Source organism: Xiphophorus maculatus, chromosome 11 (assembly GCF_002775205.1).
Source record: "Xiphophorus maculatus strain JP 163 A chromosome 11, X_maculatus-5.0-male, whole genome shotgun sequence".
Taxonomy (NCBI): domain Eukaryota; kingdom Metazoa; phylum Chordata; class Actinopteri; order Cyprinodontiformes; family Poeciliidae; genus Xiphophorus; species Xiphophorus maculatus.
Genome location: NC_036453.1, coordinates 2,658,999 through 2,686,632, shown reverse-complemented (window position 1 = coordinate 2,686,632; position 27,634 = coordinate 2,658,999). Strand labels below are relative to the sequence as shown.

General features: G+C 41.5%; 1 protein-coding gene across 1 annotated transcript; it reads left to right on the top strand.

The window, feature by feature from the left end:
* The first annotated feature begins 80 nt into the window (after window positions 1–80).
* mxd1 (MAX dimerization protein 1) lies at window positions 81–26,192 on the top strand. The gene is made up of 6 exons (XM_005802163.2): window positions 81–981; window positions 1,689–1,788; window positions 10,673–10,702; window positions 18,737–18,851; window positions 19,841–20,000; window positions 22,012–26,192. Exons 1-6 carry the CDS (start codon window positions 915–917, stop codon window positions 22,206–22,208), a joined length of 669 nt encoding a protein of 222 aa, XP_005802220.1. The 5' UTR covers window positions 81–914; the 3' UTR covers window positions 22,209–26,192.
* The last annotated feature ends 1,442 nt before the right edge of the window (window positions 26,193–27,634 follow it).

Here is a 27,634-nt window from a genome sequence, read left to right as displayed (position 1 = left end):
ATGACGGTTCTGCTGACCAATAAGAGACTGAGTTGTCATGCTCAGCATCCAATCGTGTAACAGCACACAGAGGCTTTGTGTTACAGTACAGTATGTAGCTGTTGTCCACACTAACAAGGCACTATTTTGGAAGCACTTTGACAAACTATCTGTTCCATGTCATTCGGTACGTCCGCATCCAACTAGACGTTTCAGGCGCTCCATTAGCTGTAAACCAGCACAGACAGAACCAGCCAGCCGTGAACCAGTAACGCTGGGCAAACTGAAAACACTAGCAGCTCCTTTTTATAGCATTTTCCTATCTGGCAGCTGTAGAGGCTAACGTTTTATTTTTCATCCTTTGGCTGACGCTTCCAAAATACAACCGAAATAGCAACAACTTTCCGTCGTTATTTTAGCATTTTGTCATTTCTGCAAACGTTAGCCAACTTTTTTTTCCCCCACTTCAAAACAAAGCTGCCCTCTTGACACATTTTACTCGCTAGGGGGGGAAAAAATCTTCAAATTTTATCTACAAGCCGAATTTTCTTCGAAGACCTGTCAGTATCTAACAGTTTCATTTAGCTTGCATTGAGGTTTTTAAGGATTGTTTAGCTGTGTTAGCCCGCCGCTAGCTAGCTCCCACCGAGCCCTTTAAATCATCATCTGGGTGCTCAACGAGGAAGAGAGCAGTTTCGGTATTAAACTGACTGGTGCTTTATGCTGCTGGACCTTTAACTTTTAAATATACCCAGTGATCCACAGCGACCTGTGTCTCCCCCTCCTGCGCCCATTCAAAAACAAAACAAAGGCTGACATAACAACCAAATCACCTGAGCGCTGAGAGGAAGAATCTGGGGAAGGACCTTCAGCAGGTTGGATACACTCCTGGAATCCCTCTTCGGATTGTTATAATATTAGTGTTATTGTTGAAAATGGCGGCGATCGGAATGGTGCAGATGTTGATTGAAGCAGCCGAGTACCTCGAACGCAGGGAAAGAGGTAGAGTATACATATATATTGTCTCACTTATTTTGTTGTTGTTGTTTAGTTTTTTTTTTGTTTTTTTTTCTCCGATTTAACGTCACAGTGGCAGTCCTTCCACAAGTGACTAGACTTTATGGACATATATGCGTTTGCAGCCCTGCTTTAATTTTTGCAACAAGTAATCTGACGACCCATGCAGTATTATTATTGTTTTTTGGAGTTTGAACAGTGTGTACTTTACCCAGGTGTCTGATAATCGTCGTGATAGTGGTAATAATTCATATTTTTTTGGGGGGAGGGGGGGATTTCAAATGCGTTCCGCAAAGACATCCGTGCAATTCGGGAAGAATGAATGCATATGTTGCAGAGGCATTCAGATGTGGAGGAACACAATGTTTCAGTGGAGGCCCCTCCTTTCCTTCTGTTGTGGTTAGCTAGTGGGCTTTATTGTCGTTCAGGATGACATCATTGTCCAAGCTGATAGGGGGTGGTGGTAACGGGGTGGGGTTGGTGGGGGGTACTATATCAAAATACTGCATAAAATAAATGGCATGCATGCACCATAGCATTAATAATATTAATGCTACCTTAGATCCTTAAAGAGGTGGCACATCATGCAGTCTTCCTCTTTTTTCTCATGCGGGGCTCATGCTTACTGTGGCTATGTTTTGCACCACTAAATAACAAGACATGTGACCACGATGTTGTTTATCTGCTTGCAGAAGCTGAGCATGGCTATGCCTCTATGCCACCCTTCATCAGCAGCCGGGAGAGGGAAAGCCTCAAAAGGAAAAACAAGAGCAAGAAAAACATAAGTAGCAGGTAAATAAAAACAACAACAACAAAAACAAAAAACAGCTGGTTGGCTTTTTGTTGCATAGACCTGCCCAGACATGGGGAGGCAGGGGCTGGGTCCATGTTGCAGGCTGAAACTTTGGGTTACATTTGGAAAACAGGAAATGACATAGATTTGCCTCCAGTTTGTTAAGAAAATAAAGCGCACAGTTCCCAGTATGCCCATATATGGTGAGTGGCTAAATTGTGTTGGCCTACCCAGCAGGGCCATTGTTGGGGAAGTCAGTTTGAGTCAATCTAATTTGATCGTTTATCATCTGGTCAGGTAGCTGTTCTCAGCATGGAATGCTAAGGCGATTGACAACAAGTGTACATACCTGAGTGAAAAAGATCAACAAGTCATTGATAAAAACTGGTTATAATTGTCACAGAAGTAAGTACTAGTAGTCAGTGACGCCCGATTCCCTTAATTCTGTGTTCAGCGATACTTGCATGTGAAACAGATTTTAAATACATCCGCAGAGGTCTGAGAATCATCCACTGTCCCAACTTTGTCACTATATTCAGCAGCTTTTCAGACAAAAAAAATCAGAATCGGCAGGTCAGGTTTTTCAAAGATCTGTGGTCGGCCCGAAAACCACAATCAGCTATAATACCAGAGTTTCCCCCAGAAAGCTTGCTAAGCCTGGTGCTAGGGGCCGCTAGGGCAGTCCACGATTTTCCCTAGCCAACATTTTTGTGTTTGAAATATTTTAAAAGCTACAGAAATTCAGAGATGTACGAGCAGACGTCGTTATTTTAAATTATAACATGCGAGGCCAACGGGCAGTTGACATCATTTTTTGTTGAACAGTTGTTTTTTTTGTGTAATTTTGTGTAATTGGCAGGTGTAATTGCACATCAGTTACACCTGCCCGTCAACTGTAAACCTAGTTTAATCCGTCTTTGCTGTCACTGTTGCCAGTGTATTGAAAAAAAACAAACAATTTAAGGCAAACAACGCTTAGCCTGGCCGGAGGGGGAGGAAAGCCTGGTGACCCTCCAGGCTGAAAATGCACTGGAAGAAACCCTGAAAAATAAAATTGTATGCATTTCTTAAATAAAGGAATCTATTTCTGTATAAACTGTCCATGAATTCCACATTGCAATACTTCCCAAGTTACGTGGTAGGTACGCTAAACCGCAGCGTGTATGTGCTGGCTGAGGAGAGAGGGAAATGAGCATAGAGAGGAAATATAGACAGTTGTAAAAAGAAGCAACCCATTGAGCAATAGACCGAATTTCCACGTTGAAGCTACACATTGACTTCATCACAGGCTCTGATTTAGACCTGTGCATTTTGTCTCGGTTTGTACAAACCTTGTCTGGTCTTAATTCTTAGGCTAAGAATTAATAATATGTAAGAAACACAAAAAATCACAAGTGGAGACTCAACTTTATTCCATTCATAATAAATTAACTAATATCTTTGCATTTTTTCAGCTGTGATATTGTGGGAGCAATATCAATGTGTGGGAAAAAAATTCATATTTTTATTTATTTGGGAAAAAATATTGACAGAATAGTGTCACATATGTAAGTAGGCTTTTTGTAAGTATACTTACATATTTATACAGTACATGAGGTTCACTGACAACAAGATGACATCTGCATATAACCAGAGAGAAAACAGATGTGTATATGAAAGACAGCTGACAGCTGTTAGACAGGATTCAAAGTTTCAAACCAGATCTGGACTCTCAGAGTGGTCAGCACTGACCTTTCGACGTTAAACCAGTGAGTTAAACTGACTAGATGTAATCTCCATGGCAACCATTCAGCTGTACACAATGCCTGAGTGGAATAAGCTCTGCCTTCAAGGCACAGCGCCTCCTCAAAGCTGCAGTTTCCAAGCCTCGGCCTCACAAAGCAGCCCATGTAAGGTTAAGGTTTTTATTCAGGCGATTGAGTTTTAGCGCTGTCCTAATTTGCTCTTTGTGATGACAAACTTCTTCTGTGTGATTCAGGTGAATTAACCAAATGTAAAATGCCAGAATACCATTTTGCAGCAGAATTTATATGTGTTTTTGTCCCAGCCGATCACCTAACGCTTATAGTCCTAGACTGGTGCTTTTTAGTTTAATTTGGTCACCAAAATATCATCCTCTTGCGTCAAAAGAGAGGAAGGTAGCACAGTCATTATTCAGGTTTTAAGTTGATTCTTGGTTGAAGTGTTCACGGCAATGCAAAGTTGGAACTTAACTATCGTTGAACGCTTTTAAAACGCCTAGAAACGACATGCAAAACCGTAAACAATGCAGCATTGATGGCGGATGGAAAATTGTGTGGAGATCCACTGATGTAGCAAGCAGAGTTTGACGGAGGAGTAATTTTAGACGTTGTTTTATGTTCTGACTGACAGCAGCACACAACAATCCGGCTTTAAAGTCAGCAGCAGCTTGCCGAGATCCGTCGGGTCACACCGGGTGACTCCAGGCCGATACAGGGAACTGCTCTCAGTCCGAGTGTTGGACGTTAAAACCACCAGCTTTGGGTCTTCCTGACCTGCGTCCATGTGCGATGCGTAGCTGAAGTTTGGTTCAGTTTCGTGATCCTTTCCAAGAAGACGTACAGAATGTTCTTTACCTGTTGAGCCTCATTCATAATGGACAGGACAATCCTGAACCGCTGTCTGTTTGAGAACAAAGGGTGGTGTTGTTCCTGGATTAAAGGTGGTTTCAGTGGAGGGTTTTGCTAAACCCAGGAGCTCATGCTTTTGTGTTCCTGTGAGGGTTTTTCATATGAGTGTTAGTTAGGGTTTAAGGTGTCTCAAAAAGGAATAAAAAAAAAGTGAAATAGTTTGGGCAGATGAGTGAAATACAAGAAGGAAGAGATGAAATGGAGGTAGGAATTGACCAATAAAGAAATAATGACAGAAAAGAACAAAACTGATGTGTTGAACTGAGTTTTCAAAAAACAAGAATTTGATTGGTTGGTTCTTCTTTAGGAATAGCTCAGATTTCATTGAGAGATTATGTCCCGTCAGTGTCTTACATGACTCTCTTTATTTTGATGAAAGGTGGAAACAGTTAGCCAGAACTGTCCCATTGAAACAAGTCCAGACTCAATAATATTATAGCAGTTTAAGTGCTTCAGGGTTTCCCCAGAAAACCTGCTTAGCCCGGTGGTTGGTCCGCTACCAGCATACCGTGTTTCTGTGTTTAAAAGATGCTAAAAGTTACAAAAATTCAGAGGTGCACAGGTCGGCATCATGATTTGGAAATAATAGCATGTGAGGCCAACGGGCAGGTGCAGTTCAATACGTCAACTATAAACCTAGCTTAAGTCTTTACTGTCACCGTTGTTAAAAAAAAAAATCTATTTAAAATAAAACACTTGGCCTGTTGGGGGGCCCAATTAAAGCCTGGCGTATTATAAGCCAGGCTTATAATACGCCAGGCTTTTACACATTATATTTTGTCATTAGCAAAATACCAAATGTTCCGGTTATTATTAATTGGAGGCAGCTCTAAACAGATTTTCTAAACAGATCTTTAGCCTTGATTTAGAGGAAGTCTGTCTTTTGGCAGTTTTTTCAGTTTTCTGGAAGTTTGTTCCAAATTATTAGAGCATAAAAACTGAATGCTGCTATTGTCGTTTATTTCAAAAGGGATAATGCACATCACAAAATATGCCAGACTTGGCCTAAAGAGCTAGTTTCTGTTTGTTGTACCTCAAAGGTAAAATCAATATCTTCATATTGATATATGATATATATGTATATATATGTATATGTACTGTATATATATATATATCATATATATATATCATGTATATATATATATGATATATATATTCAATATATAACTTAATAAGCTTCATTCAAAAAGAGAGTAATAATAATAATGGTCAATAAAAAGCATTTTTTTCATTCTAAAAGGAGCACATCAAGTTACACAATTAAAAAGAATAAAAAGCAATAAATTAGAAAAGGTTCACTACAATATGAACAATGCATAAAAGAATAAAGATAAGAGTCACAGGATGAGTGTCTGCATATCTAACTATCTTATCGTGCTTCTCCCAAAACAACAACCCAAGCAGACTGTACAGACTCTTTAGACTAACTGAGTGGTACGTATAGTACTACTGTGTTCTGCACTGCACAGATGGGATGTGTTGGACATTCCTACATTTGTAGATCAGTGTTTGCTGTTGGAGTTCGTCTTGGCGTGGGAATCTCTCTCTCTTTTTAGGCCAGAGTTGGGATTAAACATCCCAACATTTTTTCTTTTTATAAACTCATCATTGTTTTCTTCCAAATATATGCCCATTTTTTATGCTTCTCTTCCCAAAAAAGGTTGAAACGTAGCAGCTGATTTAAACTCTGGCCGGTGTTTAAAGTGTCGCAATGAACTAATTTGCCAAAGGTAAACAGTTCAAGAAGCGCCAATAAGGTGAATCGTGTCACATGAAGGCTGATTGTTATATACGAGTCTGTGTGTTGTCGAGATATGACTGATGGTGACAAAATGAGTTGTTCTTCCACTCCCACTACGCTTCAAGAGACGGAGTGCGCCTCCAGCTCGGATCATGTGCGAACATGTTGAGCCATGGCTGCTTTTCAGACACGTCAAGCATGAAACGTGGGATTAGCCGCAGGTCCGTCTTCGTTTACCCGCACGAATTTCTAAATGGCTCTTCGCTTTGGTTTCTAGATGAGATTCTGACTTTCCTGTCCGCTTGGTCCGAACTCTCATTCAGCCCATTGTACTGTGATTTAAAGGCCTGGTGTAATGCCCTCCCAGTTTTCTGTTGCATCCCGACTATTTGGATGTGTGAATGACAGTGTCACTGTAAGCCGAGCCAAGAAAGCGTGGCAGAGTATTAGGGCCACGCTAAGGAAATACAAAAAACGAAATTATGAGAATGAAGTTGTAAGAGCATAAAGTCATAATATTACAAGAATAAAGTCATGTTACGACATTATTCTGGTAACATTGCGACTTTATTGTCATTATTTTGAATTTATTCTTGTGCAACTTTATTCCCGTCTTATTTCAACTTTCTTGTACAACTTTATTTTCAAATTATTATGACTTTTTCTTGGTGTGTGGCTCTAAGCAGAAGAGCAGGTGAATTATTTTTGCCGTGTCTGAGTCTTCCAGCTCTTCCTATTTTAGCCTGATTGGTTTAATCTCTTTCTTTTTGGGGTCTGAAAACAAATTGGCTGAAATGTGAAAAGCTGCAGCAGAATTTGGTGCAGTGGATGATATGGGACTTCTTTATTTAGTCACTGTTTGTTGCTAAACTTCCTCCAGTCACTTACTACTGCAGATTGTATTGCAGTAAATTACTGTTGCTGCTCCAGTCTTGTGTGGTAATTAGCTGAATAAGTTTGACCTAGTTAGACTTCAGCTTCTAGTTCTGTGTTTGTTTTGCTCTTGTGCTTCCTTATTCGTCTGTATTCACTTTTCTGAATTTAAATCATTATCAGTAGAGGGAAAAAGTAATTTAGAAAGCCAGGCTTAAATATAGTCTTGGCGCTGTAAAGCTTCTTTGAGATTTCCATCATGCACTAATGTTATTCTCCCATAAAAAACATACCTGGAGTGTTGCTTTGATTCTTTCATGAATGTTTGAGAAATTCTTTAATCTCCATGGCAACCATTCAGCTGTGCAAAACGCCTGGGTAGACCTAGGCCCGCCTTCGAGACACGGCTCCTCCTCAGAGCTGCTGGTTTCCAAGCTTGCACCTCACAAAGCAACCCTAAAATCCTTGCGACTTTTCCACTCTTTCCCAGCTCCTTCAGACTAGCCAGCATCAATTAGCAAACACCTGGTGGTACTGTCGGCTGAGCTCATTATAGGAGCTACTTCTCAGTGAAATGTTGATTAAAAACGTTGTTAAAGGGTTAATAGAGGAGCCATGTTGTGATACCTTCCTGAAGACGGAGCTTCAGAAAGAGCAGGAGCTCCTTAAAGAGACAGAACCCTAATTTCAAAGCACTAAATTACAAAGTAAATATTCTTTTAAGTCATATTTGTTATATGTATCATTTTTATACAACTGAATGTAATATAGTTACTATGTGCCTAGAAAATATATAATACTGCCCCTTTAAGAACCACCCTGATAATCATTAAGATTGTCTTAACGGGAAAATTTTGCCATGTGAACTAGGCATAAGGCACTTTCTGAATAACCTTTAGCTAAGGGAGGTAAAATTTCTAAGAAAAATGTTAGAATTCATACAATTCAAAGAGTTTTCTTAGAAGGACGTGACTTGGAACAACTTTCAGTCTTAGGACTCATTTTTCGAACAAGCTTTGATTTTTAGTTTACAACCAGCCAACCAAGAAACACTAGTTGGGACCAATTAAAGGCTTAATTGTCAAATTTCAGTCTTTAGTAAATTTCTCAGCATCTTTTTGCTGTTTGGCTATTTACATTAGTAAAGTAAAGCTGCCTCAGTCACTGACTCAGCACAGCGGACCTTCTCTGCACTGCAAAAACACAAAATCTTTTTGGTCTAGTTTCTAGTGCAACCATCTTTGTACACTTGAATTTAGACCAAACTATCTTACAAGTAACTTTTAGATATAGGAGCTTATATAAGACAATAGTTCCTTAATTTTGATGAAAAGCACTGTTATTCCACTTATAAAAAGACATTTTCCCTGGTTTATAAGTGAAAAAATCTACCAGATGAACTAGTACTTTTCATCAATATTAAGGAATTATTGACTTATAAAAACTCCTATATCTAGTTGCGAAGTTACTTGTAAGTTAGTTTTATCTGTTTTCAAGTGTACAAAGATGTTTGCTCTACAAACTAGACCAAATTACTTGTGTTTTTGCAATGTGTGACATCAAACTGAACTTCAACCTGACTCTGTTCGGTCTACCTAAAGGTTTGTGCATTTTGCATCCCAGTTTCTTGATCTTAAACGAAAGATCGCAAACACTCGCAGCCCAACCAATTACGCAAGCTAGTGTAATTTCAAATGTGCCATAGTGCTGTGGTTGCTACGTGTGATAGGGGTGGGGACCGGGGGGGCAAACAACACAGGAACCAAGGCGGGAGGAAACATCTTCCAGAGCCAAAAATCCAGCCTGAATATGTAGGATCCCTTCGCTGCCAGATTTGTTATGTCACCCGTGGCTGTCTGCCCTGTGCAGGAATGCACACTGTCCTGGAGGGGGGAGGAGGGAGGCCGGGCGAGAAACGGAGCACCCCCGACTGGCTGCCTGAAACTTGATGATGCCCACACAAGCAGCACTGTGCCACATCAGGAGAACAGGCTTCACTTACAGCCTTTTAAACATCTCCCCTCCTCCCCTCTCCCCTGCTGCAAAACAAAATCTCTCTCTCTCTTTTTTATAGGAGCTTTAATGCGTTATTCCTAACAGGAAGTCGTAAAACATGTTAAACATCCTGCCTCGACGTCAAAGTTTGAATGAGTGTCTTAAGTCGGTGGCAGTGTGGGGTGTAGCGCAGCTGAAAATGCGGAGTTTATTTTTGGGAGTCGTGGTGGGACAGGGGATCAGGGGTGAGGTGGAGGTGGATGAGCTGAACTCGCCGTTTTCTTTATACTGTTTACTCCCGGGTTAGTTAGTTTTCCTTTTGTCTTTTTCAAAGACATATCCTCCCCCCTCGTCCCCTCCATATTCTGCATCTGCTCTGTTTGCGTTTGAGTTTGTGACTGAATGCACCACTGCAATGCAGGAGCAAAGCTAGCCATCAACACACCTCCATCTCTCCTTTTACCTCTGCTGTGCTTCACCCAACCCCTACACTGATCAGGACAACATGTACACTGCAGGATCTGGCAGCATGAACGGCTGAGTGGCATCTTACACTGACTAGCCTTCTGGTTATGAGCGCAGTGTATATCCTCTGGTTCTCTTTATCACGGGTCAGTTGGTAAAGGCGGTCCTTAAAGTTCCCACATAGTGGATTTATTTAGAACAACCATAAAGTTTGTTTCTGAGAATAAAATAACATGATCAGTTTTTGCTATTTGCTAAAAGAGGCAGTATCATTTAAAATTGACTTTCTTTTTTAGCTTTACATCATGTTCTGATATTATTCCCTCATCAAAAACAAAGCTGGAGTGTTGCTTTGATTCTTTCATGCGTGTTTGAGAAATCCTTTAATATCCATGGCAACCATTCAGCTGAGCAAGATGCCTGGGTGGGCCTAGCTCCACCTTCACGGACGAAGCTCCTCCTCCAAGCTGCAGTCCCAAGCTTCTGTTATATATGGGTTCTATATTAACCCATTAACGCTTTTAACGGGTTACCAGAGGAGCCGTGTTGTGATGACTTCCTGGAGGCGGAGTTTCAGAAAGAGACAGAGACCCAAATTTCAAGGCATTAGATTACAAAGTAAAATTTATTTTAAATCATGTTTGGTATATACAATATACACATGGTTACTTGATTATGCCCTAAAATGGCACTCTGTGCCTGGAAAAGGCATAATATTTCCCCTTTGTGTGATTTCTTTTTTAAATTATTAATATTATTATTATTATTATTATTTAAACACAATATTCTGTTTATATTCTAGTGTTTTTGGGCACACTGCAAAAATCTGTATTTTTTTGGCTTCAAATCGAAATGAATAAATTCAGCATGTAAAAGCCTGGAGGGAAATGAAAGCCTTTATAAACCAGCTTGCACGTCAGAATATTTCTTCATCTTTCCTGAAATCCGTCTTTGTTATTTCTTTTTAGAGAACCCGTACACGCCCACACAGCCATGTTTTTATTACTTTTTTCTCGGGTGCTCACTCCTCCACATTCAGGTCCTGGACTGCAGCAATGCCGCATGTAGAAGTCATTACTCACCCCGCGCAATTACTGCCACTGTTGTATTAGCTTTGATTTCGCTCACGTTCTCCTTCTGTCTTGTTTACCTCTGCAGGTCTACACACAATGAGATGGAAAAGAACAGGTGAGTAATAAAGTCTTTATATTCGTGTGTGTGTGTGTGTGTGTGTCTCTGCATGTCTTAGTTATTGGTGGAGCATCATCACATGGTACGCAGCTCACCCCAAAACACTATTAGTTATGATTCCTGGAAAACATTTAATCAACAGAGTTTTTACTCAAATCCTTCGAGTGTGATTTACCGCATCCCATCGGCGGCCATCTTTAAAACTATTCAACTGCATATCCAGTAGTATTCCCAGTATGTGAAATCAACAGTTCAGATGCTTTTTAAGGGGTTTGGTGCAGCGTTAAGGTACAGTTCTCCATATGCTGGGAATATTTTCACATTTCCCCGTTGACCAAAATATTTATTTGTTTGTGCCAGTCCAGACCAACATAAAACTCTGTATAATCGTGAAATATCAGGATAATTGTTCATAAAAAGTGCAGAGTAGATAATGCCTCTAAATGAAATCTAGAACCATTTACCCTCATAGTTACTAATTAGTAAATATAGTCCACTTTTGTGCAATGTTAAGTCAGTACAGTGTCAATAAAGTTGTTGTGTGAAGGCCTCAGAGGTTTATTAGAAAGCCTTATGACCGAGGAACGCAGCGGCACAACTATGAGTTGCGCATTCCACAGCGTCCACAAATAAATATGGGACAGTCGCAGCAGAAAACAAAAACAATGACTGCTCCAAACACACGACCAGAGCTGCTATGTAATAGTTTTAATAAAAGTAGCATATTAATGTGTTAAAATGGCCTAGTCAAATTCAGAGCTAGATCCAAATGAGAATCTGTGTTTTGAAGATTGATTTTCACAGATACATTCTGACTGAGCTGAAGCCGTTTTGTGAGTCTTTAGCTCTATAAAGCTGGTAGAGACTTGACCCTGCAGTCAGGGCCGAATTACAATGTGTTTTATGCCTTTCAGATGTTTCAGTCATAGAAATCTTGAAAGCAACAGTTTTGTTTTTTTTTTAAACCTTTTTCTGCCCAGTTATGCACTATTTAAGGTTGGTCCGTCCTAAAAAAATCTCAGTGACATCTGTGGTTGTAACGTACAACAATAGTATTGGAGCCATACTAAGAAAAAAAAAAATCGATAAAATTACGAGAATATAGTTCTAACATTACAACAACGTCATACGAAAATAAAAAAGTCATGAGAAGAATAAACTTGTAAGAGAACTAAATCATACAATTATGAGAATAAAGTCATATTAACAGAATAAACTCATACAAGAATGGCTCTGAAATTACTGGAATATTCAAAATAATATGAGAATAAAGTTGTAATAATATGGCGACAGAGTCATAATACTTAAAGAATTAAGATTTTGAGAATGAAGTTGTAATATTATGACTCTATTCTCATCCGACTTTATTCTAGTAATTTTATTTCTTGTGTTTTCTTAGCTTGGCCCTCGTATGCTCTTATAGTGACATTTTAAAACACAATACTTTAGAAAGGCTCTGTAAAACTCATTCAAGCTTTAAAGCGCTTAAAATGCTCGAACAGATTTATTTAAACTCTTAAGTAAAACTAATTGTTCATGCTTTTTTTCATTGGTACTCCTTCTGCTTACTGGATCTAGTGAACAGTTTGCTGAGGGAGAAAAAAAAAACCCTCAGGTTTACGAGGCTTTTGTAATCCAAGCCTCGGGCCTCAATAAAACACCAAATCAGGTGTTGTCCTGAGACAGAACAAGAACTCGCAGTGTGCACCCTCTGACTAAAAGAGTCCCGTCTTAACCAGGGTTGGTTGCCGTAGTGATGCCTTGGGCTGAGTGCTGCAGCAGGTTTCTGCTGACTGAGCCTTCATTTGTTCGCTGTGGCCTCCTGACACCCAAAAGATACATGAGGTGTCTTTGTCTCATCAGCTGACTCGCCATCCCTTCTGGCTCAGGAGCTGATCTTGTTTAAAACACCAAAAGCAATTCACAAAATCACACTTTTATCAGCTCGTTACTACATGTAGGATCTCTTCAGATTATCCAAAACTACCACAAGTCGGATAATGATTTATTTTCTTTTTCAGTCTACAACAGAAAAAGCTCATTAATTATCTGTTTCAGCTTCTCAGATGTGACTTTTTTTTTTCTTCCCTTCAGCGCAAGGGTGAAATAACCTTTTACTCCTTTGGTTGCTTTAAAGCTTTATAGACTTTGAGGAATTCAGACAGAGGCTGGGTAAACTAGTCTTAAGAATTTCCCCAAATTTTCTAGTTTTAGCTTTTTTTTTTAATCTGCTCATGTCTAGATCGCAGCTCCAGTTCATGTTCTGTAAATTACCGCAGCAATTCGCAGAACATGCAACACACATTAATCTTTATAGGCAGCTGTCTCCTACAAACTGTACTAAAGCAAAATTGGCATAGAAACAACCCTCAACATGCAAGAGCAGACCTGCACAGTGTACCACATCGTACATTTTCCATCGACATGACACAGAGGGATGTGTAAGAGTTGGGAATTTTTTCACTTTGCTGTTGTTTAGTAGTTTAGGGGAAGAGCGACATTCTTTACTTTTTCATTTAACCCTCTGTTGGTCTTATTTTTTACTTAGTTGAAGCCAATTCTGGAAATGAACACTTGTCATTGACACCGAAAGTAAAGCAGACACATTTAACAATTCTTCATTAGCTGTTAGAGTCAATTATGTAATCATCTGGCTGATACGCCACCTATTGGCAGAAATGGTGACTCTGGTTTTTGGTCGTGGACTTGAGTTGCGTTTATTTTGCACAAAAAAAAACAACAACAAACAAAAAACCCTTCAGACTTGATTTGGACTCAAGTCCAGACGTAGAGTCAACTACATGTTTTCTTGTAATTTGATGTGCTTGATGTGATAGCCAACACCGTTCACAGATCGAAGGTTATTTATGGCTCTTAATGATGTGTTCACATTTGTTTTCATTTCATAACAAGGGCCAAACAGACATCTCTCTAAAAAAAGTTAAATTTTATGACTACTGGTCATTTCAGGTAAAAGAAAAAAAAACAATATTGTGTCCCTACTTGGCTAGCTGCATCTAGCTGCTAGCTAAAAAAGGCCCTTCCTGATTACAAAATAAAAGCCAATAGGCGACGGTACGAACATGTCTGTGGTTCATTCAGAAAAGTGAATGTTTTTCTTGGAGCATAAATGTATATTTAATGGTTTGAATTTAGCCTTTTAATCAACTTTAAAATAATTAAAACTAGATCAATTATTTGCATGTTGAATTGCATTTAAAGATTCAAAGGTAATTGTTAAATGGTTGTGAACGTGCAAACAGTGCAGTGCAGAAGGCAGACTGGATGGCATGCATTGGGTGAAGATGTTTATTTACATGTTAAAGGCTCGACTTGGACTTGGAAATCAGTCGTCTGTTACCAGACCGCCGACTGTTGCCCTTGGCATCGTGACAGACCAAATATCATCACCTGATAAACTCCTGAAAGGCTGCATTAAAATGAGTTCACTCAACTCTCACTCTGAGGTTAGCGTCGGACTCAAAGGTTCAACATTTTTAGCTTAAAAGCGCCACTTTTCCACCTGCAAAATTAGAAATTGAGAATAAAAAACATCTTTTTTTTTTACATGCCCAGCAATGTAGCACTCAGAATGAACGCCAAGGTGATGGCCGACAGATTCACTTTCACAAGTGGAGCGTTACAACTTTCACTCTGATGCTCCCCTTGGTGTATGTACAAAACTTCATTTGGGAATCTCTTTGGGTTTATTTCAAATGTAATGGAGATGGAAAAGAACGAGAGAAAGGGGAAACAGTTCAAAGGGAAAGGAGGAAAGGAGAACGGAGGGGAGAGAGCAAGTCAACACCCTGGAAGTCTTCTTCTACACCCGCAGAAAGAGAGAGAGAAAAGACAAAACATTGCAACAACTAGCAAATGCTTATATATAGGCTTGTTACAATAGACAATGAATCAATTAATCACATGATAAACTAAAGCAAGTTCAAACATTTCCATTTTATTGATTTATCATTTTTCTCTTTTTCTACCAAACTTTGGATGATAAAAGTCTTCGGTCTGGTGATTTGGTCTCAACCAGCTCTTTTTTGTTTCCAGAGACTTCATAACTCATTTTATTTATTGTGCTTATATATTTTTGGATATTTAAAATGTCTTCCAGTTCCAGTGTTAAATGTTCATTAGAATTTGAAATTCGGTGATGTTTGAGAGGGTGTGCTTGCATTGCTGTGCCATTACCAAAAATGTTCTCAAAACAACAATATTATCGTTTATCGCAATAACCTCTGGGAGAATTTATCGTCCAGCAAAATTTGTTACCATGGCAGGCCCATTTATTTAACAATGAGACTATTGATAGTCTCATTGTACATTGTACATGGTACAAGTTAAGTCAAGATTTATTTAGTGTTTTACTGGAGTTGTAACCGCAGTAAAACACCATCTTCAGAGAGGTTTCACTTCTGGCAGATTGGACGAAGAGTGGTGGGAGGTTAAAGTTGATGCTTTCACCTCCTGCTGGTTACGTCACAGGAATCAAAACTCTTGTCTCCTCCTTTTAATTTGCACAACAGAAAACTAGCTTTTGTTTGACGTGAAGAAGACCTGTAGTCATAGCAGTTTCTTAATGAGAGGAGTCCTGCGTGACTGCGTCGGTGACGGAAGACAGCGCTCAGGAAGGTTGTCGACATTTATATGAACAGAAATCCGAGAGGGATAGTTGATCCAAAGCAGCAGCTCAGCTGATCGGCCGGAGGATCCATGCTAATGTTTCCCTCCCAGTGGGCTAAAGGGCCTCTGCTCTGTGTCTTTGTAGGACAGTTTGGTCGAACGCGAATATCTCCCAACCGCTGAATTAAAAAAACATAATAATCATCTCCACGTGGAGAACTTTCTGAACCTTTTCCTGCCTCCGACATCCTGCAGAAACTCCGTCGTAGTGCGGGCAAATCGCCATCCACCAATTCCGAATCTTGCTCACACACACTGCAGCGTGCCGGCGTGTGTTTGCTTGTGTGTTTACTTCGGCCGTAACCCGACTCCAATCAGCAGCGCATTTTCTACTTGCACGCAAGTCTCTCCGTGCCGGCTGTAAGGGGTCAGAGGGCGAATGCAAGGACAGCGAGGTGATTTACTGCTGTCGGGGGCCAGATGACCTACATGTGGTTCTGAGTGGAAAAGACAAACTATTTTCAGCTGCAGGGCAACAAAGCGGCCGGACTTTCAACTTTTAGTTTGGAACCGGCTCCGTCTTTAGGCTGACGAGAACATTCTCACCCGTTGACACACTAAACCTGAAGAACCTGTCGCCGATAAGGCGCAGAGCGCTGTGGCTGTGTCGCTTGGCTGTGACCTGATGACTCTGCTACTCGGCAGCGTTGTTTAGCAAACATTAGCTTGCCCTTTGAGTCCTTATTATGTCAGAGCAACCTGGGCGTGGACGTTGCCAGGTTATGTAATGGCACTTTGGACGCCCTTTGGACGGAGTCAGCTGAGAAGGAGACGCTTGTTCTCAGCTGTTGACTGCGGCGCTACGTGTGCGAGTTTGTGTGTGCGTGCAAAAGCTTCTCACACCACGCAAGGGGTTGAGAATATAATTAAAAGCTTCCTCTGCCCACATTCAAACCAGTTGTACATCTGTCATTGTGTCCGATTTGAATAACTCTGACACAGACGGCGGTGGCGTGCCAGGCCTTCAGCCGGAGGGGAGGGGAGGAAATGCAACATTTAAACACTCTGCTGTCGGGACGAGTCTGACGTATGCGGGACACACTCGCTCAGGCAAACACAAGCACTCAGACACGTACACACACCCCCAGCCAGGCCAGAGGTGTGTGTTGTGTAACAGTGGGGATCAAGTGGTTAGCTCCACGCTCCGAACTTCAGCAGGCGTCCTGGCCTGGGAGATGTGAGAGCAGGAAACGCATCGGGGAAGAGAAATGCAAATGTGAACCGGGGAGGTTACTGCACTAGTCTGTTCACATGTGATCTCAGGGTTTCAGCGTTGATCTGTTTGCTGGTCTCGCTTTGATGCTGCTCAGCATTTTCTGCTCCGAAAGTGAGTGGAGCAGCAGTGGTTGTGTTTGTTTGTTAGCCAAAGAGAGGAAAAGGAAGAATTGAGAAACCTTTGGAAGTGCAAAAAGATTTATGCAGTGGTGACGATACTTTTCTACATCATCAGTAAAGATCCCTTCAAATTAGAGCTGGGACTTTATCGTGTAATGAATAACTTCTTTCTTTTGTATGTAAAAAAAAGAAAATAAAGAAAAAAAGGTTCCTTCTGGAATCTTTGCATGAGGCAACAAAACCTCCTCTCTGTCCTCTGGGGTCCAACCTGGAGTCCATTTGCAAGCGGCGATGGATGACAAACCTGATCCTACTGGCCCACCTGGGATTTCATTTTTGTTTTAAAAGAAAAACAATCTGACGGGATGCTGGAAAAGACTACTGTTCTGTTGAGGTTGTGCTGAAATTTCATCTCAATGCTAAACATGTAGCAGAAGCGCAGACTTCCCCAGTGCTAATGTCAGCGTTCACAGTCCACATCTTTTAAAGAAATAGTTCACGAATGATCCTGAGTTCCTGAAACAATTAAAAGCTGAATGGGTAGAATAACACTTTGCATCCAACTGGTGGTTAAATGACCTAAATAACTGATTAAAAACCATAAATATATTTGTTTTTGAGCTCATAAGTCTCATATGTTTGGGAAAATGGGGGTCTTTTCTGTCACATGCCTCCCAAACGACCTGTTGTGGATGGTGTCTAATGGTTGTTATGGAGACATGGCCACCCCAACATGCCAGTTGTCTAACACTGAGCATTACATGTTTTTTTTTTGTGCCACACTCTCCTCTGTGTTTGGCTCATATACATCATAGTGGACAGACAGGGGAAGCAGAAAGTCATGGACTACAAATTAAAGCTTACTAGGACTTAAAAAGCAAAGCGTAAATCAAGTTAAAAGTTAATAACGTGTGACGTTTCTGCAGAATATTTTAGTGTGGAAATGTTTTACAGCCGTAACTCTGAAGTTCCTCTAGTGGGAGAGTTGTGGCTAATTCCCCACATTTCTTTAGCAGCTATACTTTCAGTAATTAGGAAGTACTCCTTGTCTGCTGTCCATTGTTCTCTCAGATCAGGAAGTGCAGAAAGTGTTGCACGCGTGAAAAAAAAAGGGACATCAAAATAGTTGGGATAAGTTGTTTTTTTTTTTGTTTTGTTTTTAAAGATTTAGTGTAAAATAGACAAAACCACACCAAGAAGCATCTGCTACTTATTACACAGCAGAGATAATTAACTCGCTCTTGGAGCACGCTGCCCTATTTACTGTTTAACTGTTTGGGTCTTAAAACACCCATATATAAAGAAAAAGTAAATAAATGCGACGCTTTTGCTCTTCTCTTGTAGTGAGCATTGATAAAAATATCATCTCAAAGTGTTTTGGAAGTGTAAGAACGCTGCTTTTCTTCACGGTGAATCTGATGAATGAACATCCACCCACTGGTGGTTCCATATTTTTGGGGGGGCCTTTCAGAATGTGTGAACAATGCTCTGAACAACGATTGTGGTGTGTGTGTGTGTGTGTGTGTGTGGGTGTGTGTGTGTGTGTGTGTGTGTGTGTGTGGGCACGGTTATCACTGATTGTTCAAAATGACGCTCCCGAGCCGCGTGTCGTAGTAAGACGCTGCTGGCTGGAAGGAAGCGTCTCCATATTTAGAGGAAAATCATTCGGTTCAGCTCGTGGTGCCGAGCAACTCGAGCCACAACGCGCGCCTGTTGGCACCGTTTGCAGAGGAGGTGGATTTCTCATCCCATGTGTCCTTTTCTGAAGAGCGTAGCCGGCCTCTCTTTGGAAAGTAACGTGCAGTATGGATCAGAATGCGCTAAAGCGGTGAAATCCAAGAATATCTCAGCCCACACAAGGTTAACGGTGGACTCCGCTTGGTAAATGCGTACTTACTGAAACGCAGTGGCATTGTTTGCCTCTGTTTCTGAGGAGGAAATAGTTTGGTTTGAATGTTCAATCATTTTTTCCCACCCTTTGTTAATTTTACTGCCTTCTCTCTCCAGACGGGCACATCTACGGCTGTGCCTGGAGCGCTTGAAATCTCTCGTTCCTTTGGGACCAGATGCCAACAGGCACACCACCCTCAGCCTGCTGATGAAGGCCAAAGAACATATAAAGGTACTAATACGAGCAAAACACATTTGTTTGTTGCTATGGTTTCTTGCTTTTCTTCTTTCTCTCTCTCTCTTTCTGCAGGTGTAGAAGCAGACTTCCTAGGGTGTTGTTCTCTATCCGTCTGTCTCTCATCTCCTTAGTTTCCTTTAAACCTTTCCGTCTTCTTTTCCATCTCCACGTCCATTACATTTGAAATGAACCCAAAGCAATTTCTGTTAAATATTTCTACTTGTATATGAAGTGGCGCATCATAGCAAAAAGCTGTAGTGCTCCTCCACTGGACGTAAATCTGTTGGACCTCACCTCGTCACCTGGTCAACAATTCTGAGAAAAGAACACACATTTAATCTGTGGCTCATTTGTTAGTATGTTGTGTTAAGTTTGCAATAGTATTGAATTTCATTCATTCCGTCAATCGTGTTTGCGTTTTTTTCACAAGGTCTGTCTTCAATTGTTGGGATTTTGTGTGGTAGACCAATACAATGTCTTTCCAACAGCCTGGAGCATCTAGAGACTCGGCCCTTTCTTGTCTACAAAGCAGCTCAGACTCAGACGAGATGGAGAGCGCCAAAGTCTTACCTCTAGACTCTTGAGTCAGATTATACTAGGCCATTCCAACTTTTGGATCTTAGTCAACCCTGACCAGCTTTCCTGTCCCGCCTGGAGAGAAACATCCATACACCACAAAGTAGCGGAGGTTCAGGGTGAGGCCCAGAGTTAGTTTTCTACTGCACACTCCTTGCTAAGCTTGTGGATGGCCATGTCCAGGTAGATCTTTATGATGCAGTTTGTCCTCTAATGTTCTCCTACAAACCTCTTAGGCCTTCGTAGAACAGCAGAGCATCTAAAAGTCATTGAGTCTAAAATTTTTTGTTGCAGTGTGAGAAAATCTGAAAAAGTTCAAAGGTTCTGAATACTGTAAAGGGTACAAACTGTCCGGCTGTATCAGCAGCTCCTAAAGGGCTCCATTTCCTGTCTGCCCCGATGTTCAGAGGCTAGAGGAGAGCGACAGGAGAGCTCAGCACACCTTGGAGCAGTTACAGCGGGAGCGGAGACACCTGAGGAGGCGCCTGGAGCAGCTGGGAGTGGAGCGGACCCGCATGGACAGCACCGGCTCCACCCGCTCCTCGGACAAGTCCGACTCTGACCAGGGTGAGCGCCAACAACACAGGCTCAAAGTCTGATACATGTCAGGGTTTACACCCAAAAAACTGCTAAGCTCAATGGTAGGGGGCGCTAGAGCAGTCCATTAGCAGCCCACAGAGTTTCTGTGTTAAAAATGTTAAAGGTTACAAAAATGCTGAGGTCGTTGAGCAGATATCATAATTTGGAAATAATAGTGAGTGACGCCAATGGGCAGGTGAAGAGATGGTGCAGTTGATGCATCCACTATAAACATAGCTGAATTCATCTTTACTGTTACTGATGTATAAAAAAAAACCCTATTTAAAATAAACAACACCTAGCCTGGCAGCCCGCCAGGCTGGTAATACACTGGGGGAAACTCTGCATATATCCATCCACCAAAATTCATGCAACACCCTGAGTAACCTCATGGTTGGGAGCTAGAGGTGTTCCAGCTGTTTTTCAATCAAAAGATACAAAAAAAAACAAACAACCTTTTTAACTGGAATCAAAGCTGATCAGAAAAACTTGACATTTTTAAAATATCAGCACATGGTTAAACTTTGTCATCCAGAGATGCAGCCGAGGTACATTTTGACGTCCTTGTATTTCATAGAAGCAGCACATTTCTCCTTGTGTGACGGCTAAAACTTCACGTTCCGATCCAGACCTGTGCCGTGAGCATTGATGGACTAAACACAGCGAGCGAGTCACTGCCTGAGTCAGCTGTGCTGCAGGTTTGAAGGGAGTAAGGTTTTATTAAGGCTGATTGGATAAAGTCCAACTAGAGTTTTGTTGCTCCATCTGAAACACACCAGTTTGTAGACGAAGCCGCTGAACTCCAGTTCTTTAACGACTGATTAACCAGCTAGTCGGTGTGAAAGCTTACCTCAACCAAACTGGGACCCACAGCTCAAATAAATCGTCCTTTCAGGAACTACACGTCCAAAAAATGACAATGATCCCTGAATTTGATAGTTAAATTTGAGTTTTTCCTTCCAATGCACTGTATTCTTTAGTTCTGTGGGAAGAGACAGCCAGTAGCTTATTGTTGGATCCTGTACATCGGGGGCTGTAGAGACCGGAGTTTTGTTTTTGATTTCTAATCATCAGGTTTTGTAAATGTTTGACCTTTCTAAGCTTTCGCCTCACAGAGCAACTCTGCCCTGCTGGCTCCTTCAGACTAGCCAGCAGTAATTAGCAAACACCTGGTGGAACTGTGTATCAACTGAGCTCATTATACAAGCCGCTTCCCAGTACAGCACTGGAAAAAACGTTGCTGAGGGGTTGCAATGACTCCCTAAAGGCGGAGTTTCAGAAAGAGCTGGAGTTTTTAAAGAGACAGACTCTCAATTTCAAGACGTTAAATTACGAAATGACGTTTCTTTTAAGTTATATTTGGTGTACAGTAGTTTTATAACTGAAAGTAACATAGATACTTGAAGGTATTATAAAATTATTTTATGTGGCTGTAAAATGCATAAGACTGCCCCTTTAAAGACAAAATTATGACAGAGTTCACATTTAAATCTTCATTTAGCACATACTGTATATTAGCTAGGTTAGCTAGCTAGCTAGGTTAGCATTACTAATGCTGTTATCTGTATGTTCTAGACCAGGGAGTTTCACAGTGTGGAAGAGCTACCGCCCCTCTCAAAGAGGAAATTGACAAATGTTTGCCCTCCACCCCAAATCAGCATCTTCAGATCCAGCCCATTAAAATCCCAAATTTAAATAATTATGTTAATTGTACTTTTTAAAATAATTTGACTTGACTCTGAAAGTCTGGCTCTCCCTTGCTCTCGCAGCCTGAATGAACCAACCTCAGACATGTCTCTACACACTACTAAAAGTACAATTTCTTTTGTTTAGTTTTTTTTTACACCTCTATCTTTCTTACTTTCTAAATAGCTGAGTGTTCTCAGTTCAGTGGCCACTGTCAGACTCTGATCATGTCAGCTCCTGATTTTCCGACGACGCCAGAGTGTCTTTCTTGACCGCATGTAACCGCGCCTTGTCTTCCCCGTGTCTTCCACAGAGGACCTGGACGTGGACGTGGAGGGGACGGACTACCTGCTGGGTGACCTGGAGTGGAGCACCAGCAGCGTGAGCGACTCGGGGGACGAGCGAGGCAGCCTGCGGAGCAGCTGCAGCGACGAGGGCTACTCCAGCGCCAGCCTGCAGCGCCTGCAGGACACTCAGGAGACGGCCAAGCAGCTGGCCTGCGGCCTATAAACAGCCTGGACCGCCGAGCTGACACCCACCTCCACCTCCACCTCCACCCAAAATCTACATCTCACCACTTCTTCCTGCTCAGACCCTGCCCCCTCCACCTCGCCCCCTTCGTCCCACCCACCTGTCCTCTTCTCCTCTGCAGCTGACTTCCACTCAACTGCAGCAGCTCAGAGACCCCCATGCACACTCAGCTTTTCTTCTTCTTCTTCTTCTCCTTCTTCTTCATCATCAGCGGTCAGTCTTAAGGGCGTTGCCCGTTCCGCTCCTCTCCGCTCTGTGCCAATCAAACGAGTGGGATTTGAAAGACACTCCGCCCCCTTTTCGCCTCTCCGTCCTCTAGAAACACAACTTTCAGCCAGAGAATGTTACCACACAATGTCCCACTGCCTCTTTTTCTACGCCTCAAGAGCCATGGGAAGCACTTCTAAGAGATTATTCTCTTGTATGACACACACACACACACACACACACACCCACACATTTCCATCTCTCCCAGTTGCAAGACCTCTCCTCGGTGACATGGGGCCCGTTTTTTCTGCCCCTCTCGCCACTGAAACATCAGTGCATGGTACCTTACACTTGAAATTGCTTTTGTAAAGAAAAACTGTCATCTTTTTCAATCGCCGTCTCTTGTAAAGCCCCGCCCCCTCCCAGATGAAATGAATGTTTGTGAAACTTGTCAGTCGGCAGACTCTGCGGACGCTAAACCAGACCGACCGCACGCCGAGTTTAAACTATCTGAGCCGGCAGCAATACATCCTGTGGTGACTGAAGCTTTAGCCGGCAGGCTCCTTTTGTGACTTTTTTTTTTTTTTTAAACGTCCACCTCTGCCATTCGCGGCGAGAAGGGAAAAAACAAAACGATGCGAGATTGTGAAGATGTTTGTGGGTTTCCGATGGGTTCTGCCTCTCTCTGACGACGGTGGCGTTTTTACAGCGTTCCCCTTTTCCTCTCCCCGCCCCACGTAAAGGGGCGACGGCCACTAACCTGTTTTTTGTTTTTTTTTTCCTGCCAGGTGCTAGTACATCATTGTACGCTAATCTGTCACTGCCCCAGCTGTTAACAGGAAGGGAAAAAGCCCATCTACCTAAAAGCAGTCGAGAGACTTGAACACATTCCACGACATAAAGAGGAGAAGCTGGTGAGACTGAGATTATTTTTTTTGTGTGTGTTTTGAAAGTGGGCAGTCACATTAATTACATGAAGGTTAAGTTTGGGTCAGGATAGGGTGGGAGTTTTTTTTTGTTTGTTTTTTTTTTGTTCTTTTTAGCGGGAACACTTAGTGAGAGGCCCAAAGTTTTCTGTGTTTTCTCCTCTTAAAAAGCACTAAAATGTTAAAAACCACAGGAAAAAAAAATCCTTTGCCTTGCCATCATAGTTATTTATTATTTCTGGACAAATGTACACCTTTTAATGTAAATAGTTCTCAAAAAGAGTTCTATGTCTATCACCAAATGTATTTATTAGATATCTTAAATATATAGATGAGTCTATAAAAAAAAAAAAAAATATATATATATATATATATAAATATATACTTGGTCATAGCTTCTGTTAATTTTTGTGAGTTTTATGGAGAGTTTCCTACGACGTAGTTGTTTGCACAGCAAAGTCAATCCTTAGAAAAGTCTCTTGTGCCTGGAGGCGTTTGTTGTCTGTTGAATTTGGCTCAGTTTCATCATGATTCGTTTTTGTTTTCTTTTTTTTTTATTTCCTTGTGTTTAAAAGCCGTCCTGTCCGGTTAACGGTGTGGGGGACAGTGGAACAACAACAACAACAAAATAAAACTCAATATAACTTTGGAAAAATCTGGATTAAAAAGTTCAGAAGCAATGGAGATGCACCAATCAGGGTTCTCCTGGTCGATTCTGGTTTACTGTGAGGTCTGACCTGCTGATTTTGCTAAATTTTTATCTTCTTTTTTTTTTCTACAGATTGTAACGCAAAGAAAAAAAATGAATTGAAGTATTAGAGTTGGGTTAAACACAAATTGAGATCATTAAAGATTTTCCCCATTTGTCCCTGACTGGATGCTGGTCATTATGTTCACTAGGCATTTTACCTTTGAAGATTTGGTTGTTCTGTTCTGCATTTTTAACAAAATGGCGCCCTCCGACATTGGTCTTTTTGTACCTGACGAGCGTCAGTCTGTACTTCCGTCGAAGCCATTTTGAACGTTTTGTACCTGCATTCAATAAATATATCGCATGGCTCCTTTCTTCCTGTTTAGACCTTTGCATTTTAATTAACTTTACACTTTGTTTTTTTACCAAATTGAAAAGTGAAGCTCTAAATTTTCTCTAAATTCAATTAATAATTCATAATAGTCTTTCATTTCTAACTCTTCAGACATTTGGCCTAAAAACATTATTTGACACGGAAAGATATTTCAAATGTTCAGATATTCCTAAATTATGATTCTGAATTCATCGATATGAAAAACGTTGCTAAGTGCGCGGTGTAAACGTGGTGAAAGTGTCGGGATGAAATGGCGCACACACGAGGATAAACTGGCTTGTTTACGGCGCAAAATTAAAGTATGAAGGGGTCAAAGGGCATCGATTTCAAAACGGTGGTACAAGTTGACCTGCAGCCTCATAAGTTCAAATGACTTTTATTAAACTCAACAAAAGTGCATGAAACCATTACAAGTTATTCCATATTTACACCAAAAATAGTTGGATTCCATCCTCTAATGGATTCAGATTGGAGGAAAAGTCGGCAGGTTCTGATCTCCAGTGCATTTCTACTGGTAGAAATTTGGTGGCCAAATTCTAGGAGGCGATGATCCAACATCCCGTCCTCCCCCCTCCTGTCCCTCACCCAGAACTCCCAACATGGCCGCACGGCTCTGAATAGGGGCGTGCGAGGAGAGCCGGGGGGGGGTCACAAATACCTTAATGCACACAGACCGCAGAGGCGCAACGCTGAAGGAACTCCCCGCTTGCGCATGCTCTACTTGTAAAGCTCAGCTAAAGCATTGACAGCATTAACACCAATGACAGAAAAAAAACTCTCTAAAATTTGAAAAACTTAGATTAGAATTGTTTGGTCTGTTCGTGTGGCATGCTGCTTATTTTTGTCAAGTTTAAAGTTTTTTTTGTTTGTTTTTTTTCCAACGGAGAGGAACCGTGAAACCGCTACTACACGAAAACGGACGTAAGAGGAGGGGCTAGCGGGCAGCTGTGTTTCACTGAAATGCCATGTGTGTTGGGGTGTGTGTGTGTGTGTGTATTTGTCACTGTCTTCAGAGAGAATTTCATTTTTGGGGTGGCACAGGATGGGCAGCCAAGAAATGCCGTCTGGCTATTTTTCTGTTTCCCGTTTACGACTAGAACTGCCCCCACCTTCACTTCCAGTCCACCTGTGAGTTTTCTGGACTCGCCCATTCATTTCCCAGCTACCGTGTGTGAGCACGACGCCCTCCATGTCGGCTCGTGCCTGGTCGCAGCCCACGCCCCTCAAATCGACCCCCCTCCTCCGGTGCTGTCAGCGTCCGGCTTAAGAAGCCGGTGTTGAATCTCTCGAAGAACAAGCCTACAGTCAGACCAGTCGTTTAAGCTTCGACGGAGTCTCTGTACCTCCATCCAAGATGGCTAACCATGCCTTAAGACGGTGACAAAAGTACGACCCGACATGAGTAAACCCACGCGCAAGCGCCTATGTTATACAGAAATGGTCATTCCTTTCCTCCGTGGCGCTCTTTCACACAGAAAACACACACCGTGTCGTCGCTCCATGAACATGGGCCCCGACCCACTCCCTCCTCTCCGCCGCCTTTCTCTTCAGGAAGGTCCGCTTTCTGTTTCCTGAGTGGTAGGATGGGGTTTTTTTTCTGCTCATACTTTTTAAAAATTGTGGAATCTGAGCATTGTCTTCTAAACAAATCACTACGTTGGGTCAAGGGACGCCCTCTGACAATGAATTGTGGAGCAGCAGTTGTGATAATAAAGAATAAACTATTTGAAACCCTTGTTTACCCACTTGGCTCTGTGTCTCAGTCTGTTTGTAGTGTTAGACATGTTATTGCAGGGATGAAAACCACCAGTTTAGTCAGAGTTTTATCTGTGTGCCAGCACTCTGTGCAGGCAGAAAAAAACAGCAGAAACAAGAAGACTAAAAATAGAAACAAGAATATGAATATGAAGGTCTCTTTTAAAAATTCCAAAACCGAAGAGATTTTCAAATCTAAAAAAAACGGTAACAAAAGTAAAATCGCACTTTCTCGCCAAAGTGTTATTTTGCCCCCGTTTTATCACATTGCAGTCACACACATAATTGTATTTTTGTGCATTTTTATGTGACGGACCAACCAAAGTAGAGCATAATTATCACATGGAAAGAAACTGATAGATTTCAAATGATAAAAATCTAAAATTTGTGACATGCAGAAGTATTTGCCCTCTTTCTACTCTGAAATGATCCAAATAAAACAAATCTTAGAGAATTAGAGAACATTCATTAATAAAAGGCGATTGAAGAATGAGATCTGATTACAAGGCTAAATGTATATAAATATTGCTTTTTGTATATCTCATATCTCCTTTTATCCTGTTGTCTTCTCATTTATCTGGGTAGTTTGCAACCCAGATTTCTTGGCAGGCAAAATTCAGGCACCTTTAAATCCAGAAATGCTACTTTTCTTCAGTCATACGCATAAAAACTCTTCAAAGTGCTCTTTTATTTTACTTTTCTTCCACAGGAAAAAAAGAGCAGATTCTCTAACCGCTTAGTCTCTGTCTGCCTGTCCCTGCAGCTTAGCATTAGCATTATCACAGAATAAACTGACAGTATCTGTAGTGGCAGTGCCCTGAACTTTTACCCAATGGTGGTTCAATACCTCGCACTAACCTTTCCTGGATTTACCCACTGTGGGACAATAAGGGGTATTTCTTTTCCATGACCTCCCTGTAGGTGTGTGTATTCACAACGTAACTGACGGTGTAGTGTAAGCAGGTGTTTACTTGTGTGTCAGGGTCACTGCACTTCCTCTGCATGCCCTCATTTGTCAGATTAGTCAAATCTAGCAGCTTATCCACAACCTGGACGCCTATCTTACTTTGACCTTAACCTCCCTGCACCACTTTGACCGATCACACACACAGGCTTACTCTTGAGAGCCTGCACTAAAGCACTCGGCGTAGCGGAAACACCCACCCAAACAAAACAACTCGACAAATGAATCATGCGATGGAAACGCCAAGCCCTGAGCGAGGACTGAACGGATTTGATCAGGTATAGCTAATCGAGAGAAGACGATGGTCCCGGCCACCCTGTGACCGTGCTTAGTCATGGCGGTCAATATTTAAATGCAGCCGTGTGTTTTTGATTTGTGCTGCACATTATTTTCTCTTCTCGGATCAATCATATTTAGAGATTGATGCTGAAACTGATTGGGGTCAAATAAATCTGGATTTTGTTTTAG

Excerpts from the sequence above, each read along its gene's own strand:
- mxd1 (XM_005802163.2), top strand. The coding sequence starts at position 915 with ATGGCGGCGATCGGAATGGTGCAGATGTTGATTGAAGCAGCCGAGTAC. Across the intron at positions 982-1,688 it reads CCTCGAACGCAGGGAAAGAG|AAGCTGAGCATGGCTATGCC; the intron begins GTAGAGTATACA and ends ATCTGCTTGCAG. Across the intron at positions 10,703-18,736 it reads AATGAGATGGAAAAGAACAG|ACGGGCACATCTACGGCTGT; the intron begins GTGAGTAATAAA and ends TTCTCTCTCCAG.